Raw genomic sequence first — 20,695 nt, 5'->3', positions numbered from 1 at the left:
CTAATACTATACAGATCACTAGAATTAATTTTGCTCAGTAGCTCCTGGTAGTGCAGAGACTTCTCATCCAGAACAACCTTGAGCGGCTTTTGTTCAGATGCTATAATTTAAACCATTTCGAGCCCCCGAAAAAGTGCCAAACTGCTGAGCAATATCTAAAATATGGAACAATAAAGGCCTTGTAAAGTTTACATTTCACATCCGTGGATACTAATTTTCGAAAACAAGAAATTACATTAATTTGATTGTTGACCTTTGTACAAATGTTTTTAACGTGGCCGTTGAACTGCAGATTCTTGTTAATGTTCACTCCTAAGAGGTCAATGTTATCTTTTACCGGAATATTAGTGTCATTCACTGTAAAACTGAAGGTGTAGTTTGTATTCTCTAAAATCATTGCTTGATATTTGTCCGGATTTGTAATCATGCCATTGGTCAGCTTCGAGGAGTTGGTATTGAAGTTTCATTCCTAACTTCACTGGATCTTTATCCGAGGCATACATTTGCTCATCATCAGCATAAGCATTGATACAAACTCCTTTCAGGAAGTAAAAGAGATCATTCATAAATATATTGAAGAAAAGGGGTCCAACGAAGAATCCCTGAGGTACTCCTTTTATAACCGGCAGCCAAGAAGAAAACTTGTCATCTACTTTTACTCTATGCGATCTTCCAGAAAAGTAACTTCGCAACAGAGCAACGCCATGTTCGGCTACCCCTTACATCTTCAACTTAGCTAGCAGTAACTCGTGTGGTACACAGTCAAAGGCCTTGGAATGGATGAGATGAGGCGTATTCCATTATCAGGCAGCCAGTCAGGTGAGGATGACCACTTCTTATAGAATAGCCTGGATTCTCCATCAATGTCATTTTGGATCTTAAAGGCAGGCTGGTGGACGTGGCCAGATATTTGATTGATGGAGCCCTCCATCCACGCTTATACCTGGGATACAGACCACAATTCTCCTACTGACACTGAAGGGGTGAATGATCCTGGTAAATGGTCCCTAAATGCCTCCACCTGTGTGCGTCGTTCTTTACAAGCCTTATTGAAAAAAAGAGAAAACATCTGATCGATATTTTCGGGTGTGTGCCCTACCACCAAGAACGATGCTTTGATCTGTCAAAAGATAAAACACGTGGCTTAGTTTGTTAACCCCAGCTCTGTACGAGCCATGGTCAAATTTCCTTATATAGATACAGGATGCCGTCATCTCAGTTAATGAGAGTAATATCGCCGACATAACATAAAACAAAGTAATAAGCCAACCAAAATAAAATAGATCAACGGTCAGTTAACCTTAGTAAAGGTGGCAATAAACGTCCTGAGTAGGTGAGAACTGTTGTTCTTGTTAAATTCTTCATTCTTGTTAAACTTATTTTCAAAATTTTCAGCGAGCTTAAATGATATTAAGCTATGACTCATCTCCAGCTACAGCTGAAATTATTTACCGAGTGATAGGACAATTTTACATGATTTGATAACCCACCTTCTCAAAACTTTTTCTTTCTACCAGTAAACAAATCAAACTCAGCATGAATTTGTTTTTGTTTTCTCTCCAGCAGTTGTCCATCTGGAGATAGAGGACAGGTGGTAGATACCCTTGCTAAAAGAATGAAAAAAAAACTGAATAAGAAAATCAACAATGAGGTATCGGGGAAAACAGAGTGACGCACTGCAAAGAGCGCAATATAACTTGTCAACATTACTGACGACATTCAAATAATCAATTGGACAATTAGATTCCAATTTGCTGTGGGTCTGTTCAATCACTAATATGTCACAGATGACGTCAAAATATGGTAAATACAGAAAGGTGGCGCACGCAGCACAGCCGAGTGGGTTACTGATATTTTTACCATATGGCGACATCTTCAGTGATCCCTTACTGAACAGATGCACGGCAAAACGGAATCCATCTCTTTTATGTAATAAGGAGGTAAACAGTTATCTATGGTGACATCATCCCTGCATCTTTCTTCTGATAGATCATAAATAAAAATAAGTCAAAATTCGTGCGAAATTTAGTTTTTCATATAAAAGTTTTGGACAAAGACAACTTTTGGTCGATTTGTTGAACTTCCCGAGCGCTTAATGTCCAACAGAGTCTCCAGTAACACAGTGATGGTGAGATTTGAGTCGTGCGGGTACTTGCAGATATCAAGAAACGCATAGGCTTGTTGTTTCGGACTAACTAGTACACCTGTCAGGTGTGCTTTAAGTTTCCAGATACCTTTGTCCACCTGATGACAAAAAGTAACAATGAGATATAATTATGGCAAAACATCTTATCTCAAGTGATGTTCACACCTTGTAACATCAGCCAAATCAATATGTATGTGGGAGGAGAGCTGTGTTTGCTGTGCTGATTTTTGTCAGGAAAGAACTAAGCAGTCGGTCATGTTCGCGCAGTACAACTCAAGCATCTGTCAACTTTTTAAGCAATTAAGACCTCAGTATTATTCAACATTCGAGTATAATATTCAATACATGTGCAAGCATCGTTGATTTTACCCTTGTACTTGTTGCAAAATGAGGCAAGTTATGCTTTGCCTGGTCTATCCCATCGATGATTTAAGTTGTTAAAACTCGGCGGTTTGCTAGACCTTATCGCATCCAAGATCCCGCTAAGAACAGATATCTTACACCTATTCCTCGAGAGCCTACTAAACCATCTACCGGTTGCTCGGAGTTTGCCGTTCCCAAGTGTATGTTCATCAATGTTTGCAGTCTCTCAAAAACTAAGAACAGAGTACGTGCGGTGGTTGGACTTGAGGCTGACTTACGATCTAAAGATATTGATGTTTGTGTCGTATCAGAAACACACCTCAAACCGGCACAACCGAATGCGATTGCAAATATTGAGAACTATTCTATATTTCGTAGATACAGAAATTGGAATGGCAGAGATATGCCAAATATACATCAGGAACAATCTTGCAGTAGATTGATATAACAGAGATATGCGCTATATACATCAAGAACAATCTTGCAGTAGAGGATGTTTACCGCTCTAATCTTTATGAATTAATTTGTATAACTCTGCGACTTCCCAAGAGACATCGATTTGTAATATGTGGAGTTTATCATCCTCCAAAATTTAATTATGCAGAGATCGATCTAATGAATCATCTTGTAAATACCGTGGACAATGTACTAGACAAACATCCACAAACAGTTGTGGTGTGTGGTGACGATGTTAACAAATCGAATATCAAACGCTTCGAAGAAATGTCTGGTTGGAATGCTCTGGTTAATTTCCCCACCAGAGGGAATTCTTGTTTGGATAATTGTTTCACGAACCGCACGGATCTCTTTTCAAAGTGCTATCCTTTTCACATGCTCTTCAAGACGGATCACATGGGAGTTATTTTACCACCCAGTATAAAGCTTCCACCTATCCGCCGTAAAGTATACGTGCGTGACCAAAGGGCTCATAGAAAGCGTGATCTGTATATCTTGTTAGCGAAAGAAAAACTGGGATGATGTGATACAGGAAACTGATGTCGATGAGGTGGTTGGTAGGCTCGAAAATACCATCCTAGGGCACCTGGATAGCTGCATGCCTCTGAGAACGGTGCGCATGTCATCAAGAGACCCGGGCTGGATGACTCCGCTTGTTCGATCGATGATACGAGCCAAATCACTCATACCGCTCAGTAATCAAGAACGTCTTAAAGTTATGAATAAAAGGATCTCTGAAGTGATATGTGGAAACAGAAGGGACTTCATCGCCACTATTGGAACTCGGGATTGGTGGAAAAAAGTGGATGAAACACCTCAGCACCGCAAGCCGGTGGTCTCTCTATCTCTTGGCCACGACGAACTCAATGCGTTAAATGACTACTTTGGTGATCTATGTACTGACCACGCCTACATAAAGCTAACACCTCTGGAGATTAGTGAAGACCAGGAAGTCCCAGAAATTTCAGAGCGACAATTCCTGAATTCTCTTATGCGTATAAAGAAAACAGCAACCGGACCAGATGGTATCCCGTACACTATATGGAAAGACCACGCCGAGCTATTCGTTCCAGTTATCGCGAGGATTTGGAATCTGTCTCTTAGAACACACGCCTGGCCTGTCTCTTGGAAAAATTCAGACCTGAACCCCTTGCCGAAGGTTGATCTACCTAAGGGAATATCAGACTTTCGCGGAATAAGTGTGACACCTGCCATCGCAAGGTGCTTTGAGAAAGTTGTCTTAGGAACACACGCAAGGGAGATCTTCGATGAACATTCTGGGATCTCACAGTTTGCATACATAGAGGGAGGGAGCTGTACCAATGCTCTACTGACTATCCAACATACTGTCAATCAATATCTTGATATCCCAGAGTGTAAAGCGAAACACCTATTTGCTATGGATTTCAGCAAGGCTTTTGACAGTGTGAAACACGATTTCCTCTCACACAAATTGAAGCAACTCCCCCTAAACCATTATATAGTTAAGCTTTTTGGAAGACAGGCAACAGAGTCATTAGCAATGGGTTTATTGGTAAATGGAAAAGTGTGAACAAAGGTACCACCCAAAGAAGTGTCAGCGGACCGCACTTGTTCAATGTCTTTCTCAGTGATTTAGAGATTCACTTGGACAATAAGAGCGTGCTGGTAAAATATGCAGATGATACAACCATTATCTCGCCTGTGATAAGTGATAATGACAATTCTATCGCACTGATTAATCAGTTTTCCTAGTGGTCTAGAAGTAATGATATGAGTAGTAATCCATCTAAGTGCAAGGAAATCATTTTCCGCAAGAAAGGTTGTACAATAGAGTTTCCTATTGTGTCTGGAATATCACAGACAAAAGAGCTTACTATTTTAGGGGTAAAATTTCAGGAAGATAGTAGGTTTATAACACATATTCGGGAAAAACTAATCAAAGCAAACAAGTGCCTGTTCATTTTAAGATCTTCAAGGAAAGAAGGGTACAATTAGGCCGAAGTAGACCATCTGTTTCTAAATCTGGTTCTACCAAATATATTATACGGGCTGCCCGTATTTGGCGCTGTAAATTCCGAATTAACAACAATCCAATGTTTCTTAGATCGATGTTATAAGCGCAAGTATACATCCGACCACATTAATTTCAATGAATTGTTAGATCAACAAGACACGCGTATCTTCAAGAATGTTTTTAATAAAACAATACGCCCTTTAAGAGCTATAATGCCAAAAAAGAAATCAACCAAGTACAATCTGAGGAAAGAGACAAGTCACCATCCTAAAATAAACACTGATAGGTTCAAAAACACGTTTGTCAACCGCTTAATTCTTAAACATAATCTAGTCTTATAATTTTTATCTTGACTTTCTCTGTAATTTATATATATAGTTTCTTTTAATGTTGTAACATAGGATATGTGATTATTTATCTTATGCCTTAATAAAGATTCAATTCAATTCAATTGATTAGTGACAGTTATTTCCGGGGATTCACCTTTGCCTTGATTCCGTGCCTATAGTACTTGTTGCCCTCACTCCTAGAGAAAATATGACAATAACTTAATGTAAGCGTACCATTCAAATATTCAAACCTCGTCGAGATTTTAATTCACAAGGTGTGGAATGGACTGTTGGTGTTGTCATCAATGCTAAACAGTTTTTGTTTTCCTGTGAAGCATACTTAGGACTTTGTGCCACCTGTAAATGAGTGTATAATAATAACTTACATCTGCTGAGTAAGGTGAAGTTCCCTCATCATCCTCATTGCTCTCTTTTCTGTTGAACTTGTGGTTTACTTAGTTCCACTTTTAATGGCACGCAAATGCTGCACGTTGTAAACCGACTTTATTACAAAGCAAGGAAGTCAAACAATTTAGCAAATCGTTTTATTCTGAACAAGACAACGGTACCGTAATCAATTCAAGATGAATGTCATTTTAGTCGCTTTGATCATTGACAATTATCCATACCTTTGGGATGTAGACATCTGGAAAGTTCAGTTTCCACATTTTGCACAAGAAATGCACTTTTGAAACTGTGGGGTTGTCTTCCACTTCTTCCTTGTGAACCATATACACTGTATTCTTAGTTAAGTATGACGGCAGTGGCCTAGATGATGTGTTAGGCAATTGGTCTGCATTTTTTGAGAAACCCCAAAGCACTCCAACGCTGTGTTAAAGGCCACCGATTTCCTCCTTTTTGGGGGTGTTTCGGTACACCGGCTTCCTTCCTTCAATCGCTCACAGTAACTGAAAGAAATGAAAAAAACATTGAAAACCAGCCTCAGCTGATGCATTTTTCAATGATGAATATAATGTCAAAACAGATATGCTCATGACAGTTTAAAGATCAATCAGCCATGTTGGTCTTTCGGAACAATACTGGGAAAAAAATTGTTTCAGTTCTTGTAGCCAAAAATGGCTAATGTTCCTTTGGGGCCAGCAATTTATTTTAATGATGCACCTGTGAGAAAGAGGTGAAGAATAACACTTCCTCTTTTTATTTATTTTTTTTCTCAGTTCGTGAGCGGGCAGTTTTCTACAAATCCTGCGATATGACTGGTTCCGAGGGCGGGCAGTATTCTCCCATGCGGCCGCTTACAGCGGGCGGTATCCTATCCGTTGAGTGTTGAGTCGCCTAGTACATCTTTAGCTTCGTTGCAGACTTCATAAATATATTCTGTTTTACCGGCTGGTCAGCTTTGTAAGCAGAGATTTTGCTCACGACCTTTAACCGATAAATAACTTATTAATTCTCTCCTCTTTCTATCTCTACCGAGTGTGTTTTTTTTAGTAGATTGACATGCGGCCTACAAAAAAGTTTGTTGGTCAATAGTCCTTCCCAAAAAGTGACTAAGAAAGTTTAGTTTTATCGATGCAATTTTCATTCGATTAATATCAGAATTCTGTAACGCAAATTGTTCGTTGTAAGACGTTGAATGAAGGTTGAGTTCTACTACAAATAACAGTGGCTAATTCTTTGCAAGCTCCAGTGTGTATTTCTACCGTACAAATTGCAACAGAAACCGTAGAAATTTCATGAGTAAAAGTCGCATTACATTCCCTTGTGGCTCGCATGGAAAAGCCATTTGAAGTCATTTGAGTTCAATTTTTTGGTGGAAGAAAGATTTTACAGAAGCTATCACAGCAAAGAAACAAGCAGCCGACTCTCACAACCTCAAAACATACACGTGAGTTTACTTACAATTTGACTTTCCTTGACATTTAAAACTGAACAGAGGTAATTATTCGCAGATCATTCATCGCTGGAGGAAAACAAATTTTCCGTAAAATCAGTGAAGATGAAAAAGTCACAGTGATTGTCATTTACCTCGAGTTTACTTGCTAAAAACGAGTGCTTTGTCTTTTTCAAAAATGTCAGCGAGCTTAATGTTTTTTCTTACGGGCTTTCTAATTGACAGGTGTCATATACTGACACATACTTATCAAAATATGTTTCAATATTTCTTTGGAAACCTTTTAAATCACCCTTATAAGTAAGCACTCAAAACTGTTTCAGTGAGGCTTTTCTTTTAAATTGCATTACTTCTCTTTCATCTACTCGCTCAAAAGTTGTTCCGTTTATTATGGGGGATCTTGCAGTGAGTTACAGCCCTAAGTGGGTTACAGCCCTAAGTTATTCGAGTTCTTTTTAAAAGCATAAGAAAAAAATAAAAATGTTATTCACCATCCCAGGTCGGCCCGTATTGGGAAAAACTTTGCCCTGTGTCTTGAATACCGCACTCGGCTAACGACCTTGGGCGATATCCAATACCTTGGGCACAGTTCTCCCAATATGGACCCCCCAGCTGGTGAGTAACACATATATATTCACCGCAAAGTTTTCAAATAAAAACACCGCCAATTATATACTTAGCGAAAATGAAATGTAAAATTGCTCACCTTGACATGGATAACTCGTGGACGGTACATCATGCCACAATCTCTGCCGGGATGGCAGTAGTTATCACCTCGTCTCTCTCCTTGATGGTCTTCCATCATAATTTTCCCTTTTTTTGGTTATAACGCACACTGGTATGCCACCAGTACACCTCTTCTTACCACAACTTTTTTCAATGGCGCGGACCACCGCGGCACGCGCAGCCTCCATTTTTCCTTTTGCTTTCAGTTATCTCTCTATGTTCCAAAAGTAATAACATACGATTGATGCATTGTTAAAACTTCTTTGAAATAAGTTTTTTTGAAAAAACAAAAATTAATCTGAAACTTTCTTTCTTTCTTACTAAAGTATTATTGAATTGTGCGTAGGTTTGGACGGAGTGTTTGGAGACTTAAGTTTACACTTTGTTACAAGGTTCTCATTAAAAAAAAAAGTAGTTACAACAAAGCGGCAATATTAACGATATCTTGTTTTATCGTTATTGCTCTTTTTCTGTTGAAAAGGGAAAACCCAATGATTTAAACGAGTGGTTCTCGTATGTTGAGCTAATTATTTGTCGCGCGCCCTTGAACAATTAATTAGCCAATCAGCGGTGAAGGTAATTCACGTGCGCACTAAAACGATCATTAATCTTCGTGAAGCCTAACCCAACATCGGGAACCATGTGGTGAAAGCCTGGCTTTGTTACAGCCAGTATACCAAGGTTCAGTTAGAACTTTTCTTGCATTAAATGTGTTGAGGGAAAAAAACGAGCAGCTTAAAATAGGAAAGAATTTGAGAAAAAGTCCACTTGAACAGCTAACGGTCTTGGCGTGATAAGGAGAAAAGATTTTCGGCTTTGGAAATAAAGGCCACGCACGTGAGCGCTCAAACGATTATTGATCTTTTCTAAACTATAAGACAGTAGTACCGTCCACTTCACTCACCTCATTGAACTGGAATTAGAAGAAAATAAACATCTAACCAAAGACAAATCCTGGCAGTTCACGCTCTAAATAGGATACAAAGAACTTTTTTTGATATGCTGATGCCACCTGTAAGGAATCAACTTCTAGCTTATCAAGCACGCTTGTAGCCGCACTAACTTCTTGTGGGCGTATCTTGTCTTCGTCAATCTGTCGTTTATTAATGTTAGTTATTAAAACTGTATTTATAACAGTCTCTCAAAATCGTCGTCCGTCTCGATTTCGCAACTATTCTTTCAGTTGAGCTTGCTCCTCAGTTTGTAGCTGAACCTCTGTGTCACTTGGCCGAAAAAAAAAAAAACCACATTAGGCGAGATCAGATATGATGAATATATAAAGTTCATATATTTTGAACTGCGGTTATAGATACGTATGATGCACGATCATCATACGTATCTATAACCGCAGTTCAAAATATATGAACTTCATATATTCATCAAATCTGATTTGTCATCACGGGTTTATTACGAATCAACTTAACGGCCTGCTCCCATTTGGCTTGTTAGCTCAATTGATAGAGCGCTGCACTAGTATCGCAGGGGTCAGTGGTTCGAATCCCGTACAGGCCTGATTTTTTTCAGGTCTGATTTTCGCTATTGCATAAATAGCGCTCTCTTCTGCGAGGATCGTACATCATACATAAGGCGAGATCCTTGCTGGAACCAGTTTATCTTGTTTGGAAACACGTCTTTTAGCCGTTGCGACCATAATAGTAACACTTTTGTGAATACTTGACTGTAACCTTGGTTGTGCTCGCTATTGTTCTACGAAGGCTGCACTCGTAGAAAAAGATGACCCACCTGCCAAATTTCTCGCCACTTTTGGAGGACGATAGCGATGACAGAATGGTGGATCTTATTGACGAGTGTGTGTCCGAAACGGACAGCGATAAAGAGGAAAGGGCGGCATAAGTAATAGAAGAGAACACGGAAAAGAAGAAAAAATCAAGACGAAAAGGAGGCGGTCGGGCGATCGCTCAGAACGCCAGATGGCGGTGTTTTTCTACATACAGTTGACTGGTAGCATCGCACAATGAAGTTACAAAGAAAGTCGCTAATATAATACAGCTACCAAACGGCTACAGAAATATGGTAAGGAGAGTTTATACGCTATATTCCGCGCTTTTATTATCTTTTTTGATTTTTTCCTTAATTATGTATTTTTTCCCCCTTTTTTCTAACAGCCCACGCTTACGCTTAAAATTCGATGTTAACAGAGACCTTAAGATACCCCGAAATCGGTGTACGGATAACGGGTAGCGCCATGTTTTTTTCCATTTTTCGATGACGTCATCGATCTTACCCGGTAGACCCAGCCGTTTTTCCGGGGTAGACATCAGTTTACCCGTAGAAGAATTACGAGTACAAGGACGAGCAACATGATGGAGAAACGAGTGAGTTTTTAAGACGTTATGAATTGTTTGACTCTTTGGTAATGTTGTTGAAATATTTTTTCCAAATTTTAAATTTAGCGGGAAAGAAAGCGCGTCAAACTGGATTGACTTTGGATCTCAAATGCGAGGGTTGAACTCTGAAACGATATTAATTTGTGGCGGTAATTTGGGGGGATTTCTGAGAATTTCTCCAACGGTTGTGTCTCCCAAAAGCACTAGCATTGACAAATATGGCATGGGAGTAAATGCTGAGGTTGACAATCAAAGAAATTGTTTGGTGATGTGCCTCGATCAAATGGCGGGGTTTGCGATAACAAGTGACGTGCGCTCGCGCTTTCGAAGAAGAAGCGTATCATTGGCGTACTTTCTAAAGACAGAAAATTCGTAAAGGAGAATTTTGGATACATTTGATAGACTTTATTAAACAATTTAGATAACTTATTTCTGAAGTAAGAGGAAACCTTCCCGCCGCGGCCGCCATCTTTGTAAACAATCGTTACAAATTCCCGCGTGTTAACTCTTCGGGTATCTTAATCAAATTAGCTACGCACATGAACATTTTACGTGCACGGGTACACTACCTGTACCCGTACACCGATTTCGGTGTATCTCAAGGTCTCTAATAATGTTAGGTATTCCCGTTTATGACCTCTAAACCCCAAAATCACACGCAGGGACCGCCTGTATGGACACGGATGAACTGAATTTGTGGGCGAAGCCGCGCTGAAACTGCCTCGTTTTGCAGAGGCGACAGCGGAGGCCCGTTGTGTTCTTGGGGACTTCAAGGAAAATACGGACAGTCCTACAACAGAGGATGACACCTCCGTCATGTGAATTTACATTTTTAGGAAGGAAGATATTTCCTCAACGGTAAGTTTTTTTTGGTTTAATTTAAAGCGCTGTCGAGACATTTCAAGAGAGGCTCTTCAACATTTCGGCATTTCTCTTCTCATTCTCAAGACCTAAAGGCAGTTGTTATTTGTGCAAGGCTGAAGTTGTTCACGGAGAACGTTTACGCGCTGGGTGAATTCTCTTTACTTGTCTTCTTGTCTCTAACCAATGTATAAATTTTTTTGTGCGAGTCGTAACTTGTGTGTTTACTTTCAAGCGCCTGGGGATGGTCCAATTTACTAACTTTTTCCAGTGGTCTCTAAAAGAAATTTTTAAGTCAACAGAAATTTATAACGGAAGGTATGAGTAAGCGAGAATTTGTTCTAATATCTTCTTACAGTTGGGGCTCTCTTCTCCTCTCTCTCAAAAGTGCTTTTGAATATTAGATGAATAGATTAATGACTAATAAAAGACAAAACCCAAATATACTTTCCTCTTTCTGATACACCCCTCCGTAATCTCTATCTCAATTTTGATACTTTCTGGTGACCAGCCGTATATAATGTAAGCCTATACGAGTACAGCTACTGACATTATTTCAAAACTGAACTGCTAGACTAAATACTTCAAACGTGAACTATTACTTAAAGCGCGTTTTTTACAGATGCCTGGTCTTCCTCGCAATCAACGATTCCATCTATCGAGAAAATAAATTCTCTTTCATTTATTTTATTTTCATTTTTATTTCAATTTATTGATCATATTGTTTTGGTCTTCGAGATCATCACTTTTCACTTGTTCACGAAGATCTCCAAGCGCATTCTCTTCTGGTCGGGGACCGCTGGACTTTTAAACTGGACGGCTGTACTTCTCTATTTCGAGGATAGCAGGCTCCAGTTGACGAGTACTTTGAATGGTTTCACGCTTGACAGCTGAACAGAAAGGAGAGAAGAGCTTAGTGTATTGAATCAACTGGTTACCATGCCTCTCTGTCATGAGTAAATGGAAATACAAATGCTAGCACGGTAATGAGGATTCGGCATTCAAACCTAACCTGATCATGAAGTAAAAAAAAAAAACACCAAACGCTACTTAGCAGAAAGGATGATATTGCTGTGCTGAGCAAAGTAACAAAGCTAACAACAACAAAGAGTAATTTATCACATTATTTCAATTTAGCAGATTCCCTTTGAATGGTAAATATTTGTTTGAATTCCAAGATTCACGAAATTAAATGAACCAATTTGCCGTTGATATCAGCACAAATATGGTTAATATCATTTTGCGAAAAAAGATTTGTTTACCTCGTCTGTTTCGCAACATTAATCTTCTTTCAGCCTTTTAGAAGTCTCTTCTTCCTGACAGGGGAAACTGTCATCTTCGAGTCTTCTCTTTTTTGTATGACCTACGGGAAGCGCGATCATAACATGGTAGTAAAACACTTTTTTCATAATGGTTCCTTTTTTTTCGTTTAAGGCTCAATCAATGACTTGGTCAATAAAGCAACGCGCATGTCCCTGTACTTGATATCAATGACATTTTCCGCGTATGGTGAAAGTTCAAAGGTTCCCGCGCTTGATGCAGATTTCTGGTCGCCAACGCCTCCTGAGAAGGAAAAATGTGGTCTCCATGTTCAATCCCAACCGCGTTCTCCAGGGTCTCTCATCTCCCCCCCTCCCCCCCACTGGAGCGAGGGAAGAGATACCCTGGTTTAGGCTGGTCACGTCTCTCTGAGATTTTAGGAAATTAAAAATTAGCGGTCTGAGGGAGGGGCAGATAAGTGGCAAAATCTCTCCACTTAGTCCACTGGCGAGCGTAGATTGTCGGCAATCAAATCAAACTACACGTGAAGCGCTTCGAACCGAATGATGTCAATTGAGAATATTCAGCAGAGGTCCAGAAAGATCAGTGAACGTTGCCCTACATTCCCTTTTGCATAAATACTCTTCGCTCGAAGAGTATTTATGCAAAAGGACATCGCGCATTGCTGAGGACATCTACGCGCATGCGATTACGCGTATTTGCTCGTTTTCCTTTCTTTACATAATCTAAACAAGGTTTTAACTTCTGCTCAGGCCGATTGCTTAGACTGTTCTTGATGGTCCTAAGCTCAGCCTGAGCTCCTTGATCAGAATTCAAGATCGCCCACTGGCTTTCTTAGCCTGTTACCATCTATCCATATCCTTTCTTCTAAAATTTATCTCCGCCCTGTTTCAAACTCTGGAAAAGGTGAAAGGACGCTTAATGTGGATACCACTGACTGGTTTAGCATTGCTTAAGATAGCCACAGGTAGCCCAAACTCACAGTATTTTTTGAGTTTTCAGTGCACGGGCTGTTACTTAACGTCATGATTAGAAGAGTATGTACGGGGAAATTGAGATGCCAATACATTCCTAATTTTTTGTTTAGGAACGGAAGACATGAAATACACTTTTTGCTGTTCATTTACGCCAAATATACATTCATTTACGTCAACAGTTGAAACTATACGGCAACCATACGTTCATTAGCACTTCCATGAACTTCATTAAAGCGAACGAACTTTCAATAACGCTATTTGCATAGGTATTAACATTCAATAGCATCAACGGATAGACAATTGCACCTTTGGACAATCAAAGATAACAAATATACTTTCAATCTCGCGCAATGGTTCATAATTAACACCACTAGAAAATCAATTGCAATGTTTGACAATCAATAGTGTTATTGAGACATTTAATTGTTACGGGAAAATGTAGTGATTTTTCCGTGTGGTTCTTTAAGCATATTTATTCGCTGTTTTTGGTATTCTAGCCATTCTCAGGTCATTCGACTTCTTTCGTTTTAGTATTACAAAAAAAAGATAAAAAGCCACAAGTAAAGTTTGGATAATCAAGTTAAATTGTGCAGCTGCCTATCAGTACTTTTCTTGTTCAATTCTAGAGAAATTTTGGATATATAAAAGTGTTAATGGTCTTTCTGGCAAAATTAGTTCTCATGATAGTTGGCAGCTGAGTTTATACGCGTAATTTCAATTTCCTTTCATACGATAGTTACCACACCAACCTTGCATAGATAAGCAGAAACTTTTAATTACTTTTCCACTTTTATTTCCTAAGCTGCGCTACTGCAATTAAGATAGGTATAATTTCAATACCAGAGCTGTGAATTCTCACCTAAGTTTCCTATTTTTAATGGCCTCGAGTTTATTGTATCCGCCCTTTTAATTTGAAATTCTTTTCCTCGTAGAAACAGATGGGAATATTTAAGTAGTTTTCGTTTAACTTCGAAGAGATCTTTACCGCTTCTTTTGCTATGCTGTTCAAGTATGGTCGATTTGGATAACAATAGTGCTTCACACCAGTTACTTGATAAGCAACTACCTTGTACAGTTTTGATAATTACAAACTTAGTACTTTGATAATTACAAAATTAGTCAATCATAAAACTTAATAACAACAATTTTGAAACAAATTACATTCTTGAAATAATTACCTTGGTGGCAACAATATTTTCTGCCAAGTCTTTGCGCTGCACAAGTTCGTTCTCTAATGCACCATTCAAAATCTGGTATGTTGCTTTGCAACCTTCCTTCTGTTTCCAGTGTTTTAACATGTCATATGCGCTATCGTTCAGCCGCGGGCGTATTTTTTCTATACCGTCTAGTTCTGCATCCTTGAACCCCAGGCGACGCCCAAGCGACCTCCACTCTTTGCTAATTTGGGCGGCTAACTTTTCCAATTCAAGATCCGTTGGTGTGCCCTGTTTTACTGCGAAAAAAGAAATAACTTTTAAAGAACTACTACTACTAACGTCTTTTTACCGGGATCTCTTAAACAAAATTAACCAATCACACCGTAGGCAACGAACAATGATTCGTTGCTGGTACAAGAACAACTATCTCTCAACCAACCCAGAAAAGTTCCAGCTATTAACGATCAACCAGAGAAATGTTGAAAAAGACAACGACAATCAAAATTTTTCTGTTGATGGTCATACTATTAAGAGAATAGGGGAAATACGGCTTTTAGGAGTTCAAATCGATGAAAAATTTAGTTTTACTAGTCATATCAGTGATCTATGCTCTAAGGCCAGTCAAAAAGTAGGGGTCCTAGTGCGGCTACGCAATTTGATACCCTGTAATGCTAAACTATCACTTTACAGGTCTTCAATTCTGCCCCATCTAACCTAATGTCATCTAGTATGGCACTTTTGTAATGCATCGGATCGGAGAAAGCTTGAGCGGATTCAGGAACGAGCAATTAGGGTGGTGTACAAAACTAGATCAGCGTCCTATCAAGAACTGCTAAGTCGCGCCAAACTACCGACGTTGAACAATCGAAGCCTACAAGACATTGCCACTTTGATGTTTAAAGTTAAGCACAGTCTCGTACCCGAGAATATTTCTGACTTATTTAATATAAAGAACACACAGTATAATTTACGGAACAGTGACTTCGAACTGCCAAGATTCGAAACTGTGAGATTTGGTAGGAATTCTATTAAATATATGGGACTTCTAATCTGGTCGAAGTTACCAAGACACCTAAGAACGATAGAAACTCTAAATTCGTTCAAGAAGAACACAAGAAAAGTCGACCTTTCAACTCTCGTTGAAATTTAAAACTTAAATAACTTTATAATCTTTTTAATTATCTAGTGCAAATAACTATCATCTACATATGTAAATGTATTTGACTTTTAAATTTTTTTTTAGTGTCCCCCATTAGCTTATAGCTAAAAACATAGACACATAAATAAAGTTTTTTTTTTTTAACCAGAAGTATATAATCGTCCCTTCTAACTTGGTCCAATTATATCAATCACTGTTCAAGGCCGAGGTAAGCAAAGATGGCAAAGAACTTATGTGTAGATGGATTTTATAAATCGTTTCCTGTTATCGAAGTGATCAGGTTAATGTATCAGTGGCTCCCGTAACAAGAGTCGCACTGCACGTTTTTTTTCACTCAAAATAGCAAAGTTTGAAACAGCAAACATATAGTGATTATATTATTGATTATTATATCATTGATGTTATTAGTTTTTTTGTTTCAGTTGTTGACACTTGGGACACATTTTTGTTATGCAAACCACCTATCAGAAGTTAAGACTTCTTCAGTGACTTTTGTAATTTCTTTTTAGTACATTGTCTCTTAGGTTCAAAACAATAAATATTTACAGTGCTGTTTAGACACTTGAATGGTTTATAGAGTCTATTTCTTGAATTCTGCTAGAAATTAATCCATAAATTTGGATAAATTTGGCAAAGAAGCGATTCAGTGCTTCATCCATTGAAGGTAACACACTGATCGATTCCCAGGATGACCTTACGTATCTCCAGTATACCTCTGAATAACATTCAGCCACAACAAAAGGTGGGGAGGCAAGGTTTTTCATTTCCAGCGAGAAGAATAAAATCTCAGGTTAACATATAAGTGAATAAAGGCTGTTAGTTTCTAAAGCAACAAAGTTGAAATGGTAAATTGGCAGTGGTCGCAGCAATCAAAATACAAATGAATAAAGGCTGATAGTTTCTAAAGCTGACAGTTTCCCACAGGTATCAACGAACGTTTTTCATTCCCTTAATAATTTCGTGTTTTTCTCGTTGTCATGTTCCCACCAATCACGTAGCCTCATTTTCTGCCTTTAAAAGCACACACGACCCACAATTCCTCTATTCGCTCTGACGAAGGGCTAACGCTCGAAACGTCAGCTATTATAACCGTAACGGTGGCCAATGTACCATTTCAACTTTGTTGATATATTCAAATTATAACATATAAGTGGCATTCATACTACTGTACCTATTCTATCTGGAAAACATTCAACAGATTTGTATCAATCTTGATAAGAATAAACAGAGATATTGCAAATCAATTAATTCAGTTTGTTTTACCATAATATTTTTTTTGTATAGACCTTTGTGATGTACAAATTTCACTAGATGGATTGGACTCCTGTAACAAAAAAAAAAACAACAACAATTAAAGGTTTCTTCAACATGAGATAGCATGTTTCCATAACAAAGAGTGCTTGTCCACCTTCCTATTTCAGGTTGAATTTGTTTAGAAAGTTGGTTCTTGTGAAAGGAGGAAAGCCACAACCATAAGAAGAAACCTGAGAAAAACATCACTAACCCCATACCTTCAAGCAAGGAAATAAACCAACAACAAACTTAAGCTACCTGTGACACAACGATTAGGAGTCAAACCCGGTCATAGTGGAGAGAGGTGAGTGCCTCATCAATACAGCAAACACGTTGGAAGGATTGCAAAACAAAATAAATTACTTACTTTAGGCCCATTTTGAAGAAATTGGTCTCTTTTATTGTGTTTAAGACTTTGATTTCCTTACCTGAGAGGTATCTTTTTGTGTCACAGACTGAATTAACAAAAAGGGAAACCCCACCATTCTGATTCCAAGATCCACTTTGTTTAGAAGGAAACTTATATCACACCTTGTTACATTTCCCAGTCATTTCTAAATTGATATCCTTTGGTGTCAAATGAGGCTCAAGTCAATATTCCCAGATTCAGGTTTCCTGTCAAAGTGTAACTGAACATTCCATCTTTGTCTGATGGAATTCCTACCCACCTACTTAGACCTAGTAATTCCAGACAGAAATTTACAAGGGAAACTTCATTTTTCTTCATTATAAGAACTACACTTACTGGAAAATTGTTGATAAAATATACAAATATTATAACCAAACCATGATAACTACCACTAACTTTGACAATTTAATTGTACCTGGCTTTCTCCCTCTGAAAACCACCTCTCTATTCCAAGGACAGTACGTTCTTCAACGCAAACTTTCTCAAAACAAATCAACGCTTGGTCTTGTTCTATTTTAAGTAGGTGGAAACAGTCCTCGTGTGTGCAGGAGACTTTTCCATGGATTGCACACTCCTGGCTATCCTCATCTGACTCTGGATGACAATAGGGACATGCGACACATATCTCGTACTGCAGTCCTCTCAGGTATAGTAGTTCTTGTGGCAATTCATGTAAAGTTTGTTCCACAAACTCACGCACATGTTTGGCCACTTCTTGCACTTTTTCCATTAAGGCCTTTCTCTGTCTCACAGTAATCTTGATGAAACGCATTTCACAAATGAGAATCAGGTCAAGTGCTTGTTTCCCAATATAGCACCATGCTCCATTTTGGTACAGCTTTGGACCCTTCATGGGCCACTTCTCAGAACACCAACGAATGGTTCGTGAAACAAGCTGCAAGAAGAGACCAATTTTTTTTGAGGGACAAAGCCATGCACAAAGAGGATGTACAATGGACATGGATCTGTTGGTGATGGTTTCATTTTAAGGAGGTCTTCAGGTGATGACTTCAGTTGTGCTGGAACAAAGTATTTCACATCAGTTGAGCTGAGGGTGAACTTTGAAATCAAACCAAATTGCTCCATCATTTTTAAGATGTCTTCTTTGATAAAACTTTCTTTAATAAACCCAGAAAGGACATGATCCGCAAGTTCTGTGCTAAGGATGCCCTCTCTATAAAGTTTCCGCCAGGATTTGGAATAAATGGGAAGCTAAATACAAGAAAAAATATCACTTACATACAAAGTGTAACAAAATGGAAAACTAGTTTAATCAGGAAATGCATAGGCCAAACTTCCCAAACTTCAGAAAGTTTCTAAAAAAATCACCTGACAACAAGTTTAACACATGGTTCCATCATATTCAACTCAGAAGCAAGAGTTGATACTGCTAGCATTCCCATGTTGCCCAGTATAAAAGTATAACCTTGACTATCATCTCTCTTCATTTCCCATAGCAAAACAGGCAGGTAGTGTGTCTACTGTTAACAATTCAAGATCTTAGGTCATGTATACGCTTGCTATTGCACCATTTCATCTACACTGTCAAACATTTTTCATTTCTGTTTTTCAATAATTTCTCTTTCCTTAATCAATTTGTTTTTCAAGACTCTCCATCTATTTAAATTTCATTATTTTTACTTGGGTTTATGCCTTAGGATTAAGGGTGTATGTTAATGGAGGCATAAGGGTTGTATCAAGCTAGGTCAGTGTTGGGGTACATTGTCTCAATAATTGTGGGTTTGTGAATGTAGCCCAAGGCATTCACGTGCCATAAATCCTTGCATTTTGCCATGTAGGCAATACTTACAACACTGATATTAATTTATCATTTCCCAAAATTTCCAATGTACTGCAAAAAGCATTCAAATAACTAGAGTAATAAGGCAAAGGGCCACCAGATGTTTAGCCAGTGCAAATATATCTTCCAATAGCACTGAGTGTCAGAATCTTGTTTTCTCTTAATGCACACTCTTAATGGGAAAGTACGGTCTAGAAAAAGTTTACTTTTATTAAACGTTCCTTGCTTGCAATGTCCTAACTGGCTGTTCATTTGAGCTAAAAGGGTTTCAGTTGCGAACAAATACGTTCCAAAACTCGGCATTCTCAAATTGAAATCCGCCATCTTTGTTATATGACGTAGCAATAGTCAAACATGCTAAGTTATATCCCTGCTGAAGCGGATGTAAACAAGGAAAACAGTGGCAGGTGGGCAGGGGTGCCACTTATCATGTAAATTCTCGACTTGGATTTTAATCTAACCGAGAGGATGTAGTAGATCCATTTGTTTCAAACGAAACTTTGTTTGTCGTCAGTTCAGGGAAAGGTCAGATACCTCTTTTGGGGAGAAAGAGATAGAAAGTCAGGAAAATGAATTTCAAGAAGAAACGTCGATCCGCTTAGTCGCTTACGTCTTGGAAATCGCGAGTGGTTTTCTTGCGGCAACTGTCAAGAGAAACTTACGGAAAACGAGAATGTATCCTCCTAAGAATTAAATGTACTAGGACACCAACTCAATTGGAAAGGCAAGGTTTTTTCCCCCAAACAGCTCCAAGCTGTGGAGTAATAGTTATTTTGCTAAAGAAGACCGCAGTGCCTGCTACGAATTCATTTCACATTGCTACCTTGGAATGAGACGAACTATTTTTTCTGTTACAGGAACCCAGCTTCGGTCTAGATATAGCGGAATAAGAGCCATTTGGAACTAAGAACAGCCCTAGTTGGCATGCAACAAGTTAGAAATGATAGACTTGAAGTTCATTCTTCGTATGCGTAAACACTGACAAAATTGTTTAGAAACACTTAGTTGCCAAAATTAACGCAGACAAAAGACATAAGTTAATTGTTACGAATTAAATATTGTTTCAGCATTTACCTTAATTTGCAATGATGTTTTTTATCTTTTCTGCTTAGAATTAGCTTCAAGCAGTATTTTTTATTCTAAAATGTTTGAAATATCTCGAATTGAGAGAAGTAGAGCTTTGTTATTTTCGACGCGTGCCGGAAAGTCATACGGTGTTTACATTAGAAATTACCTCAATATACCTGAAGCTACAATAAAACTTTCGATTTCTATTGAAAGTATAAGCACTGCATAATAACGTCGAGTAGTTGGTTGGAAGACATAAATATTTTCTTATTATTTTTATCGTATCCAATCGATATGTCATAGCGAAATATGGGCGCCTGCGTGACGAAGGATAATTTGTATTTTTCGCAAACGTGTCTGTCTTGATTAGTTGCCAACAGTGTATTAAATTTCATTTAGTTTTTTTTTCGCCTCATTTTATCCATTAGGAGCATTAGAAATTGTTTTCACCAAAGGTCAAACAGGTCAAC

The 20,695-nt window shown here is 38.5% G+C and overlaps 2 protein-coding genes and 1 pseudogene across 2 annotated transcripts; 1 reads left to right on the top strand and 2 right to left on the bottom strand.

Annotated features, from left to right (window-relative positions):
- Positions 1–599: 599 nt before the first annotated feature.
- LOC148739209 (uncharacterized) lies at positions 600–8,718 on the bottom strand. Its single transcript, XM_088747265.1, has 5 exons — positions 7,852–8,718; positions 5,920–6,198; positions 5,445–5,487; positions 1,491–1,607; positions 600–1,120 (listed from the first exon to the last, which is right to left on the bottom strand). The coding sequence occupies exons 2-5, from the start codon at positions 5,934–5,936 to the stop codon at positions 938–940; spliced, it is 360 nt and encodes a 119-aa protein (XP_088603391.1). The 5' UTR covers positions 5,937–6,198; positions 7,852–8,718; the 3' UTR covers positions 600–937.
- Positions 1,779–5,302, top strand: LOC148739210 (uncharacterized; annotated as a pseudogene).
- Positions 8,719–11,399: 2,681 nt separating the features above from the next.
- LOC111346021 (uncharacterized) lies at positions 11,400–18,261 on the bottom strand. The gene is made up of 5 exons (XM_022953307.2): positions 17,772–18,261; positions 16,918–16,978; positions 14,517–14,791; positions 12,343–12,443; positions 11,400–11,970 (listed from the first exon to the last, which is right to left on the bottom strand). The coding sequence occupies exons 1-4, from the start codon at positions 18,207–18,209 to the stop codon at positions 12,372–12,374; spliced, it is 846 nt and encodes a 281-aa protein (XP_022809042.2). The 5' UTR covers positions 18,210–18,261; the 3' UTR covers positions 11,400–11,970; positions 12,343–12,371.
- Between the last annotated feature and the right edge of the window lie 2,434 nt (positions 18,262–20,695).

This window comes from Stylophora pistillata, chromosome 2 (genome assembly GCF_964205215.1).
Source record: "Stylophora pistillata chromosome 2, jaStyPist1.2, whole genome shotgun sequence".
Classification (NCBI taxonomy): Eukaryota; Metazoa; Cnidaria; class Anthozoa; order Scleractinia; family Pocilloporidae; genus Stylophora; species Stylophora pistillata.
Note: the sequence above shows the minus strand (reverse complement) of the source record. Positions and strands in the feature narration are given on the sequence as shown.